The sequence below is a fragment of the Diabrotica virgifera genome, chromosome 3 (assembly GCF_917563875.1).
Source record: "Diabrotica virgifera virgifera chromosome 3, PGI_DIABVI_V3a".
In the NCBI taxonomy this organism is placed as follows: domain Eukaryota; kingdom Metazoa; phylum Arthropoda; class Insecta; order Coleoptera; family Chrysomelidae; genus Diabrotica; species Diabrotica virgifera.
In genome coordinates, this window is record NC_065445.1 from 100,802,139 (window position 1) to 100,815,398 (window position 13,260).

At 30.3% G+C, this 13,260-nt stretch overlaps 1 protein-coding gene across 2 annotated transcripts in view; it reads right to left on the bottom strand.

Moving 5' to 3' along the window:
• LOC126881229 (myrosinase 1-like) overlaps positions 1-3,834 on the bottom strand; it is a 142,134-nt gene extending 138,300 nt beyond the window's left edge. Inside the window, exon 1 of one of the 2 annotated variants that reach the window (XM_050645372.1) lies at positions 3,682-3,832. In XM_050645372.1, the coding sequence (XP_050501329.1) occupies positions 3,682-3,731 (50 nt within the window). In that variant the 5' untranslated portion in view covers positions 3,732-3,832. Of the gene's footprint in view, positions 1-3,681 lie in introns of both variants that reach the window. The other variant, XM_050645371.1, reaches the window with a different exon arrangement.
• Between the last annotated feature and the right edge of the window lie 9,426 nt (positions 3,835-13,260).

The following is a 13,260-nucleotide window of genomic DNA, read 5'->3' on the forward strand; positions in this document are numbered from 1 at the left end:
GCGGGCACCTTACCTATACCCTAGCGCCGGTACTGTGTTAATAATCACAATCAGCCTTTTTCCTTTCACGATCCTTTGCTTTATCTCTTTTTCGGTGCGCCCACTCTTGTTGATTATTGTTCCCAAATTATATATTTCTCACAGTTCTTGATTGTTTCATGTTCGATAACAATTAGATCTTCTACTTTATTCCCGATGCATAAGTATTGCGTTTCGTTTCTATTTACAGAAAGGCCCCCCTTTTCATAAGTTTGAAACGATTATATACGTTGGCGATTAAATTGGTTATAATAATTTTCTTTGCAGCAACTTAACACGGATATCTAGTACTATTCTCGGAGAGTTCTAAGAGAATGTCCTTTTTCGTTCTGGGAATATTCTTAAGCATGAATCATAGAAAAAAATTTGACTGATATTTTCACTAAGTTCTTTCTTTTAACATTTAAATCGGTGATAGGAATATATTATAAAATAGTTAAAGTTCACAATCAATGGGATCTGACAACAGAGATCATATCTAGAATTGAAGTAAAGACTAGATAAAACCGTAGAACTTTATCAAAATTAAATACATACTAGGTACATATTTACTAAAAGAGACTTTTCTTCTATTAGAAGAAGAGAAAACAAAAAAGAAATAAAGAAAAGCAGAAAAGAAAAGAAAACAAAAAAGGCAAGAAAAGAAAAGAAGAGAAAGAAAAGAAAGGAAAAGAAAAGAAAAGAAGAGAAAGAAAAGAAAGGAAAAGAAAGAAAAGAAAAGAAAAGAAAAGAAAAAAAAAGAAAAGAAAAGAAAAGAAAAGAAAAGAAAAGAAAAGAAAAGAAAAGAAAAGAAAAGAAAAGAAAAGAAAAGAAAAGAAAAGAAAAGAAAAGCAAAGAAAAGAAAAGAAAAGAAAAGAAAAGAAAAGAAAAGCAAAGAAAAGAAAAGAAAAGAAAAGAAAAGAAAAGAAAAGAAAAGAAAAGAAAAGAAAAGAAAAGAAAAGAAAAGAAAAGAAAAGAAAAGAAAAGAAAAGAAAAGAAAAGAAAAGAAAAGAAAAGAAAAGAAAAGAAAAGAAAAGAAAAGAAATGAAAAGAAAAGAAAAGAGAAAAAAAGAAAAGAAAAGAAAAGAAAAGAAAAGAAAAGAAAAGAAAAGAAAAGAAAAGAAAAGAAAAGAAAAGAAAAGAAAAGAAAAGAAAAGAAGAGAAAAAAGTAGAAGTTTAAGTAGAATAAAAACTACTAGGAATTATTTAAAAGTTTAAGAAAGATAATAAGTAGGTACAAACTTGTAAAACTTTAAGAAAAATTTAAACAAAAGTAATAAATTCAAACAGAAAAGAAAAAGACTTAGAAATATTTGAAGTAGAATAAATTATTATAGTCGAGGAAATGAAACTAAAAAAATGGAAAAAAAAATTGGGGTTCGGCTGTAGTTCATTTTCTATATTGAGCCGTTGTACGCTTTCGGTTTTTGTAAGGGTGAAAACTGCCCCTAATTGTAAAAAAATTATTAAATAACATTTTAAACTTTAATATTGTCAACATTTGGTTCTTATTAGTTACATAATGATTGTTTTATGCTTTAAGATATACTATCATAATATTTTCACTCTTAAAACCACCCTTATTGGAGCTATATATAAAAAATTTACTTATCCTAAAAGAATAATTTCGGCTTGCATCGATTTACATAAAAATGTGGTGTTAGGATCATCTCACTCTGTACTTTATATTGTCTATCATGCTCAAGGGCGTTGATTATTTTTAGGGGTGTAAACTACCCCTTATTGTCAAAAATTATATAAAAACATTGTAAACTTTAATATGGGTAAAATTTGGTTTTGATTGGTTAAATAATGATTGTTTTATGCTTTAGGATATAATATCATAATATTTCAACCCTTAAAAACCACCCTTAATAACATTCCAATTTTTATAAGTAGATACTTTAAAAGATTTATACAGAAAAAAAGTAGATTTAAAGAATTAGAAAAACATTTATTTACACAAAAATACGAATTTACAAATATGTACAAATACAAATACAAATAGTTTTTTAGTCATCTTTCAGTATACGAACCGGTTCTGTGGTATTATATTACATTGAAAATGCTCCATAAGCGGACTACTCGAAGTTTTCGAAAAAAAAATTGTTTTATAAACATAGCTCCTTCATTTTTGGCGATAAATTTTTTTTTCAAAAATGATTTTGTAGAATTTTTGAAGAGATATAAGACTATGTAAATTAAATTCCGTAAGATCCCTTAGTTTTTAATTTGGGTGGGTTTAAAAGGCTCGAATAAGGGGGTGTTTGCTCGTAAATAGAGGTTTTAAACAGATATAAATATCTCGCTAACTGTTCACTACGATAAAAATATATGTAAAAGGAAATTTTAGTTATTAAATAAGCTACAATTTAGTACTCTATTATTTTTTTCGTATCTCCAGTATTTTCGAAGATATATTGAAGTACAAGGTGAAAAATACGAAATTGCAAAAAATCTATTTTTTTTTTTAAACTCCAATTATATTAAAATTAGGCCTTTTAAATAGGTCAAACTTCGTGGGTGGGTGTATTGATAATACCAATATAACAGGAATTACAGAAAGGTGAAGACCGATTTTTAATAAGGAGGGTAGTTAGGGGGTTGTTTTCACTGATTTTTTTCGTAAAGAAAAGTAGGTATCGACCGTTTTTTGATCATAAGTCGCTCAATTTTCATGCTAGAAACTTTCTATTATTTTTTGAAAGCTATAATCGTATACTTGAAAAAAGATTATTAAAGTTTTCCTCGAAAAAATGCAAAGTTTTCCCGTTATTTGGCTTTGAATATTTCAAATTATGCATTTGACGAAAAAAGCTAGCTTTTACCATGCCGTATCTCGGTTTGTAATGGTTTTAAAGATATTATAGAAAAAAAAATTTAGTTTCTGTTACTAAAAGATTCAATTTTAATATCAACAGGTTTTTTGAATAAATGCGTATTTTTCGAGGTATTCTCAAATAACCCTCTAAAAAAATCGATTTTTTCGTCGAAAAACTGTACTTTCAAGCGCGAATAACTCGAAAAATATTAGTTTTTCGAAGAAAATGTATAAAAAATTTTTTTCTTAGAATTACTTTTTACATTGATCTACATCAGAGGTTCCCAACCAGTGTACCGCGGCACACTGGTGTGCCCTGAAGTCCCTGTAGGTGTGCCGCGAAATTTGATTGTACTCACTACCATTATAGAGATTATTTACCTAAGTGTGCCGTGGCTGAACCAGTTTTTAAGTTAGTGTGCCTCAAGCTAAAAAAGGTTGGGAACCGCTGAATCTACATGGTTAAAATGTAATAAAAAATTCCCACCCCCCGAGATGGAGTGGCAACCACCACCAAGGTTTTAGCGTACAGCGGCATGATATAAAAAATGATCCTTGGACTATTTCCTACCTTCTGTGAAAATTTCAAGTAAATTCAAAATGCTTCATTTGTTGGCCTATTATGATATGGTATAAAACTACTTGGTCAAGATAACAAAGAATATAAAATGAGTAAGAATATAGTTAGAATATAGAATGAGATATTAAAAAAGTAAAGAGTAATATTTTTGCATCCCAAAAACTAATTTTTGCGAACCTTTAATCTTTATCGAAATATAATTTTGCCTATTTGAATTTATTTGTTAAAAATATGTACCTATCAGGTTCTGTATATAACTCACCCTAAATTAAGGATAAAAAATATCACTGCAATAAACTTTATGCACAACATATTTACTATTCATATAAATTATAATGAATGAATTCATCCAATTTATAAGAGCATAATAATAATTACGATTATCATATTTTTATGTCATTGGCAGAACTCTTATGAACGTGATTAATAAATAAAAAGGGTACTTGTGTATCTTAATTTTGCTAAAATAGGTACTCATTCCTGATAAATGTATTTGTTTTGTGAGTTTAAGAGATTAATCTAAAATAATTATACCTACCTAACAAATATTTTTTGTGATATAATAATAAGTGTTTTGTTTTGGTAGTACCGACATTTTTAAAATAGCTTTTTAGAAATCTGTAAAAGGACAAGCAATGGAACTTTGTAAGACCTAGGTTTTCAGCCAACATGACCGGAAGTAAAACCGGAAGTCGGTACTCTTCATGAACTCTGCGTCAATTGATAAAATATACGATTTCACTAATTTGGAGACCCCCCCTTGCAAAAATTAAAAAATAAATAGCGCTGACTTTTTGGGCTATTTATGAGCTCTCATATTCCGCAAATTATAAATTTTGAGCTCTTTCTACTGAGCAGGAATTTAATATTTTATTGGGGGGGAGCTGAATCAGCCCCCCCCCCACTACTAAAAAATAGGGATGTTGAATAGATCTTTGCGGCAGAATTACGAGCTATTTATGAGCTCTCGAAATGATATAGTTTAGATTTTTGAGCTCATCCCCTTCACCCCCAAAAAAACCCTTTAATTGATTTAACTTAAGAGAAAGATGCTAAGAAAAATTAAAATTTATCGTATCGCGGATATAATTCGTATAGCTGATATATTCTAAGAATAAACTCTTAAATCAAGCCCATTTTGATTATTTAGTTACAAATCCCTTCACAAGAAAACCCCGTCTTCCCGGCTTAAGAGAGAGTTGTACTTAAAATAAATTCAATTTATTTTTTGGCTACATATCGTTTACTAATTTATGAGCTCCCAAAATATACGCATTTAGATCATTAAATTGCAATTTCTTTTGTATAGTGCAGTCAATGAAGGTAAAAATAAAATATTACTTTTAATTTCGGTGAACCTTCAAGGATTTTTACGAAAATTGGTGAGTGGTTAGAGGATACCTTAAGAAATAAAGATGAAATAGTGCCACCTCACGCTTTTACCTTGAGGGTGGATACCACCCCTTCTCGTGGGCGATAATTATTTTATTAAAAATAACTTCAAAAATCGATAGAAGGACAAGTTATAAGCAAAATTTGTTAAATAAAGTTATTAAAGGAAAGCAATACTTTTTGTGTTATTAAAGATCAAAAATTTTAATTTTTCGTCAAAAAATGCATGCTTCAAAGCTGTTTTATAAGTTATCATTACCAAAATTGAAGCTTTGAAAAACCTTTTATTATTAATTAAAAGTGAGTTGTAGGTAATTGAATGTATTTTTTTAAGCGAATACTCAAATCTTATTATTCAAGCCTAATTGGCGGGAAAACGATATATTTTATAAAATGTAAATATTTAATATACGCTTGTCAAAGTACTCAGCAATACTTAACAAGTGAGCTACTGACGAAGTTGATATTATCAAATTTAAGCAAGTTACAATGAAATTAAGACGAACCTTTAGAATTTTTTAGGAAATCGTGAAAAATAAAACATACGCCATTTCCAAAAAAATTAAAAATTTTTAGTAATCCCAAGATTTTCTTTACTTTAGCATAAGTAATGACCTTAAACGTTTTGACCGATTTATAATGCATATTTTTTAAAAATATGCATTTATTTACCGATTTAAAAAAATCAAGATTTTTCAAATTTTCGTAAATTATTTTCTTTTGATAATAACTCCAACAATGCTAGATATACGTAAAAAATGATAAAGAACGATATTTGAGTTTTTTTATTAGCAAAGATTTTACTTCTTTTTATTTCTGTATGAATCAAAATAATCAAGATAGAAACGTTTAAGGTCCGGTTTCACCAACAACAAATAAATCAATGAATAGTTATTCCTCAAATAAAATTTGGTAGACGTTTAAATGTTTATTTTGTTTCAATATAATTTTAATAATTTAAGGTTAAACTGACGAACTTACTTTCTTATAAATATTTACAGCGAGATTAACTTGCCAATTTACTCGAAAAGTATATATTTATTTAATAAATAAAATAGGTCTTATTTGACGTTACTAAAATTGAGAAATGTCATTTTATTGGTTGAATAATTTTAATAATAGAATAAACTACTATCGTTTTTTGTCGTTGGTAAAACCAGCCATCAGCCTAAATTTTACTGTGAGAACAATGTAACCGGAGCCCTTTAACCTAATATAAAAAAAAAATAAAGTGTTTGAAAGATTAAATGTAATACAGTTTTATAGTTCCTCAAAGTACCTTTTAATTATCAATCCTAAAAATTAACGGAGTTAACGGAGTCAAAAAAAAAAACAATAACATTTTTTTGGAAAATCAACTTCTTCTGGAGCTCATTTGATATGTATTTCTAAGTACTTTGACAAGTATTTCGTAAGTATATGTTATAAAATGCATCGTTTTCCCGTTATTTAGGCTTCTTCTTCTTCTTGTGCCACTCCTATCGGAGATTGGAAATCATCAAGGCTTTTTAGACTTAGGTCCTTAGATTTAAGTATTCGCAGAAAAAAATATACATTCAATTACCTATAACTTACTTTAAATTAATATTAAAAGGTTTTTCAAGTAAGTAATTTATTACCGATATTTTTTATAAATAGAATAATAAAAACATTTTGTAAAAACTTACAGTTTTTGAGTTATTTATGTAAAATCGCTTTAAAGCATGCATTTTTTGACGAAAAATTAAACTCTTTGATCTTTAATGACTCAAAAAGTATTGATTTATTTTAATAACTTTATATAACAAATTTTGCTTATAATTTATCCTTCTATCGATTTTTGAAGTTAATATTCATAAAATAATTTTTACCTCCGAGAAGGGGTGGTATCCGCCCTCATGGTAAAAGCGCAAGGTAACACCATGTCACGTTTATTTCTTGAGGTATCCTCTAACCACTCACCAGTTTTCGTAAAAATCGATGAGGGTTCACCAAAATTGAAGGTAATAATTTAGTTTTACCTTCAGTGACTGCACTATACAAAAGAAATTGCAATTTAATGATCTAAATGCATGTATTTTGGGAGCTCATAAATTATTAAACGATATGAAGTCGCCAGAAAATAAATTGAATTCATTTTAAGTACATATAACTCTTTCTTAAGCCGGGAAGATGGGGTGGTTTTCTTGCGAAGGGGTTGTAGCTCAATAATCGAAATGCGCGTAATTTAAGAGCTTATTATTAGAATATATAAGCTATACGAATTATATCCGCGATACGATCAATTTTAATTTTTATCAGCATGTTTCTCTTAAGTTAAATCAATTAAAGGGTTGTTTGGGGGTGAAGGGAATGAGCTCAAAAATCTAAACTATATCACTTAGAGAGCTCATAAATAGCTCGTAATTCTGCCGCAAAGATCGATTCAATATCCCTATTTTTAAGTAGTGAGGGCTGACTCAGCCCCCGCCCCCACTAAAATATTAAATTCCTGCTCAGTGGAACGAGTTCAAAATTTTTAATTTGCGGAATATGAAAGCTCATAAATAGCTCATAAATCAGCGCTATTTGTTTTTTAATTTTTGCAAGTGGTGGGGGGCAGCTCAACACGGGTAATTTGGAGTCATTTTTACCTCCGGATATTGATATATAACATGCACTATTTCTGCGACTATAATGTAGCACTTCCGGTTACAACTTTTTAACAGAGGAAACGATATAAAATCCGAAAGTGCAATAATTTGTTCTTGTCTTGCTATGGTGCGTCAAATAATATACTGCTTGTACTATTTCGGCGACTCTAAAACTGTACTTTCGGTTTCAACTCTAAAATTACCGGAAGTCCGAGGTCAGATTTCCCACCTTTAGTACCATCTTTGGGTTACAAGTTTTCATTCAATACCTTGTTAGACGTTATACTCCAGGGAAATAAGTCAAAAATATACCATGTTCGGGACACTTGAGCAGCCAGGTTGCAAATGGGTTTTTTGGGTACTATATACCTAATACATTATACCTACATACAAAAATGCCCGTCACAGTTCGGACGAGAAATTTAGTTATTAACAAATAAGTGTCAAAAATGGCAGTTTTTTCGTTTAAATCGCTACGGGTAAAAATAGGGTAATTAAATATCTTATTTATTCTGTTATTCTCATAGTAGATGAGAAAAGGTTTAAAACGGCAGTTTTTGAATTTCGGTTCGATCATTTGTTGCTTCATAAATTGCAAAATAAGACTAAAATTTCGAAAATAAAAAAATTGCTATAACTTTTGTGAAAATGACCTTAAGACTTTCATATTGCACGAAAAGTTGAGACAAATAGTCCGTATAATGCACAAAAATTTTTAAGATGATTCGTCAATTAGTTTAAATTTTATTCAATTTGTTTATCCCAATGAGCTTTTTTTCGCAATAATATTGTTCAGAAAATAGTAATGTAATAGCAATTCTGTGAAAACCACATGAAAGGAGAAAAGTCATGATTTCAAAATATTTAAAAAAAAATCATTAAAAGGCATTTTTATCATTTCGAAAACATTTTACTAAAGTAGGGTCATTTTTAGTTCATAAACAATTTGAATAACTTTGTTAATATTGACTGTAGATTAAAACTGCTTTAGGATTTAAAAATCTGGTATTTTTATACGAATTTTCAAAAAAACACTTTTTGCCTAGGTTAATTACAGTCAAAGTTAGCCACTTTTTTTATTTAATTGACAGCTACTTTGTTTATAACAATTAAACAACCCACCTAGCGCCATTTCGAAGTTGAAGGTATATAGTTTATGTGTAAAAGTTTGAGTAAACTTCAACTTCAACAAAGTTGTTAATAAAGCTTTAAAAATAACGTTCTAATGAAATCGATTTGTGGTCGGTGGAAATGAATTATTAAAATCCGTGCACTCAAAAAATGAAACTGATTCTTCAAACATATGCTGCGATTAATATCTCCAGAGCTTGTTGATGGATTTTGATCATAATTTTTTTAAATTGTATGTACTCGTAGTCTTGTAGAGTACGTTATGTACGTAAATCCCCACCTATCATTTTAAAATGTTAGGGGGAGTTCCCCTTATCACTCAGGGATATGAAAAATAAATTACGACCGATTCTAAGACCTACCGAATATACATATATAATTTCATAAAAATCGGTCAAGCGGTCTCGGAGGAGTATGACAACTAACACTGTGACACGAGAATTTTATAGATGTAAATATATAGATGGGTATTAACAAATAGGGGTTGGTGATGGAAAAGTATAAATTAAGGGTTGTATGTATTTTTTAATCCTACATTATATAAAATTAAGATAGACAATTTTGTCCAAAAAAATAAAAAAAAATGTCAGGGGGGCAACCCCCCTTATAACTTATGGATATGAAAAATAGATTAAAACCTATTCTCAGTCCCATAGGATACACCTGTAAAATTTCATAAAAATCGGCCAAGCCGTTTCGGAGTAGTATGGTAACTAACACTGTTACAGGAGAATTTTATGTATATTGAAGTAACTGTGAATTAAATAATAAAAGTGGCTAACTTTGACCGTAATTAACATAGGCGAAAAGTGTTTTTTGAAAATTTGTGTAAAAATACCAGCTTTTGAAATTCCAAGGTAAATTTACTCTACAGTCAATATTAACAAAGCTATTCAAATTGTTTTCAAGTCAAAAATGACTCTACTTTAGTAAAATGTTTTCGTAGTGACAAAAATTGCTTTTTAATGATTTTCTTCAATAGTTTGAAAACAAGACTATTGTTCTTTCATGTGGTTTTCACAGAATTTCTATATAATTATTATTTTCTGAACAATAACCTTACAAAAAAAAGCTCTTTGGGATAAACAAATTGAATAAAATTTAAACTAATTGACGAATCGTCTCATAATTTTTTGTGCAATATATGGACTCTTTGACTCAACTTTTTGTGAAATATAAAAGTCGTAAGGTCACTTTCGCGAACGTTATAGCAAATTTTTTATTTTCGAAATTTTAGTTTTATTTTGAAATTTTCGAAGCAACAAATGATCGAACCGAAATTAAAAAACTGCCGTTTTAAACACTGGCTCATCTACTAAAAGAAGAATACTATAAATAAGATATTTAATTATCTTATTTTTACCTGTAGCGATTTAAACGAAAAAACTGCCATTTTTGACCCTTATTTGTTAATAACTAAAATTCTTGTCCGAACTGTGACGGGCATTTGTGTATGTATAATTTATTAGGTATATAGTACCCAAAAAACCCATTTGCAACCTGGCTGCTCAAGTGTCCCGACAAAAACCTTATTTCCCTGGAGTATTATATTCGCGGACAGATAGACGGACCGACAGTTATGAAAGTATATATATTTGTTCTCGACTAGCTAAGGCGCGTCCAATCAGGGCCGGATTTAAGGGGTGGCAGGCTGGGCAGCTGTCCGGGGCCCCCACATTCCGGGGGCCCCCACAAAGCCTCAAACGTAAAAAATAAAAGCAAATTATTCGCATATAATTATTTTTGTTTTATATAAAAATTTGTACCGCCCACTCTCTAAATTTAGTTGCAAAAGCAAAACGCTGCAGATGAGTGTTGTCCTGCTGCCACAGCATTCTTTAATTTCTTATTAGAACTATATTATGTATTTTTCACTTACTCTACATATACATCACTGGCAGGAAAGTCCGTCACCCAAAATGGTTAAGCTTGACAATTTATAACTTTATTATTTGTACTCCGATTTTCCAGATTCTTGCACCAGTCTGTAGGTACATGTATTGGTGTCGTTTTATGTTATTCCGGTAACACAAAAATTTTGCTTGCATGGCATTATACAGGGGTGAATGGAAGCGTTGTATTTTCTCCTAACTTTTAAACATTATGTGGAAAAATGTAAGAGCTGATTTTGTTTCATATTCCTGTCATATTATCCCGGAGGCATCACTAAAATTTTGTTTTTGAAGTTATACTTCTTTAGGCACGAGGGTGAATTTTTATTTTCCCGGGCGTATGCGCACACCGACAGTATGGTATTATAGTCGCTCAAACGTTATACGCGATCTGGTTGGGTGTTACAATCATCTGTCAATAATTGTTCAATATGGAGATTATGGATAAACAAGTGTATATTAGTTTTTATTGTTGTGATGGCAGAGAAAAAAGCAAGTTTATAATTGTTGTGACTTTTTAAATAGTTTTTAAAAGCGACAGGTACGTAATAATTGTAAATGTTTCAGTACCTATCCTAATAAAGAATTACATAGGTACCTACCTATTTGGAAAATTTAAACTGAATCTACCAAAATAGTATGTAATGCTTTGATTTACAGAATTTGATTACCATCAAAATGTCTACCAATATTCACCTAATATATTGTTATTCCACAAAATATTCCTTTAATTCCACAAAAATCAAACTAATTTGATTAATTTCATATAAGTAATAAATAACTGTCAAAAAGTTTATGGTGTAAACGTTCAGTTGGTGTATATTCCCACATGACAGAAACGAGAAGATGGAGCAATGGGAAAGCACTTTGATTTTCGATCGGCGGGATCGACGGGAAGCGGGTTCGATCCCCAATGCAAGTTACTATTTTTTTAATTCTTTTTATACATTTTATGATTGTAAGTATATTATTACATAATTTTTTTCAGAAAATACGTATTTAGTTAAAAGTTTTGGCAACAATTATTGTTCAGAAATCATTTCTTCGTGGCATTTTTAGTAGTTAAATTAAATATAAATAAACTGTTTAAAGTATAACGTATAATAAACGCTGGGGTTTGTTTTGGTTGGATCAGGGAGAGCAGCATATGTGCCTCCTGATGAGAGACTAATAAGTTTCGAAACCGGTAGGGGTGCTTGCGGCACTCTCTGATTGGATTAGAATATGGTTGGGCTGTGTTTTCGTTTTGCAACGAAATTGAGAATGGTTATTCATTTTTGATTTACATTTACTCTGTGTGGAGTATGAAGGGAACCATTCTCGTTGGAACTTTACCGCGCTGAGCAGATGGGACGTGAATTGCAAATTGTAGAATTCCCTCATCTTCCCTAGTCTCAGCATCCGCATGGCTTGCAAATTGTAGAAGCCTCGGAGGTGTAACCAGAGAAGGTTCCCATTGTTTTTAGTCTGGTGGGATGTTGCAATCTGTTGCAATCCGGGACTGCACGTTGGGGTTTGTTTTGGTTGGATCAGGGAGAACAGCATATGTGCCTCCTGATGAGAGACTAATAAGTTTCGAAACCGGTAGGGGTGCTTGCGGCACTCTCTGATTGGACTAGAATATGGTTCGGCTGTGTTTTCGTTTTGCAACGAAATTGAGAATGGTTATTCATTTTTGATTTTTTTTTTATATTGATTTCGTTGAAATCATATAATAGAAGTATAACTTCTTACGTGCGTACAAAGTACTCACATTCTTTTTTTGAATTATCCGAATATCTCTTTTCTTGTAAAAGCTGTACCATTTTTTGTAAATAAAAACACCGATGGGCTCATAAAATAGAGGTTGGATTGATAAGATTAGAATGACTCGCATGCAACGCAGATGTTAATCCTACTGAGCATTTATGGGATGAAATAAATAAAGCTATTCACCGTCATCTTAGTCCTCCAGAAAAGGGCCTAGCCGGGTAAGATGATGAAAAGTGCCCCCAACTCGATTCGAATTCCATATAGGTCATCGTTTAGCATATACAGTGAAACAAACTTTCAGAAATTTTTAGCCCCCTAGGTGGTCATGTGATCCACCTAAAGCCTAATTAGGCTTTTTATGTTTTTATTTTTTATCTCAGCCGCATCGAGAACTAGCGAAAAACTTTAAATAAAAAAGTTGTAAGCTTTAAAAAGTTCTGTCCGAAAAAAATTTTTTTTTAATTTTTTGCGGAAAATTTAAATTTTAGAACGATTTTAAAATTTTAAATGAGTATAAAAAAATAACTAAGACATTCGTTTTCACTAAAAAAAATATATAACATGTATGTTTGCATAATATTTCACCCTGAATTTTTTCAAATTTTTAAAATTGGTGAAACGCACCTTTAAAAATGAAAAACCGCATTTTTCGGTTTTTTTTCGTTTCTTGATACAATTTTATACATGTTTTTCAAAAAAGGTAATAACGTCACTACAATAGGTAAGAAACTGAAAAATAATTGGGGTTTGCTTAATAAAAATTTTTTGTAATGCCATCCATTTTCAAGATACAGGGCGTTGAAGAAAACAAAATTTTACACATTTTTTACGATTTTGCCGAAACTACTGGCAACATTGTAATAAAATTTGGCGAATTTTAAGAGGTAGTTGTTGTGCATTTTCTGACATACAACTAAGAATTTTATATTTATCATTGGCGCGCATACGGGTAATGGTCTGAACTTTTTAAAGAAAAAAGATAGTACGCCACTGACATATTTCAAATTAATATTCGTTTTTGAATTCCTCGTTCAATTTGTGACAGTAAATCTATCTTCTTAT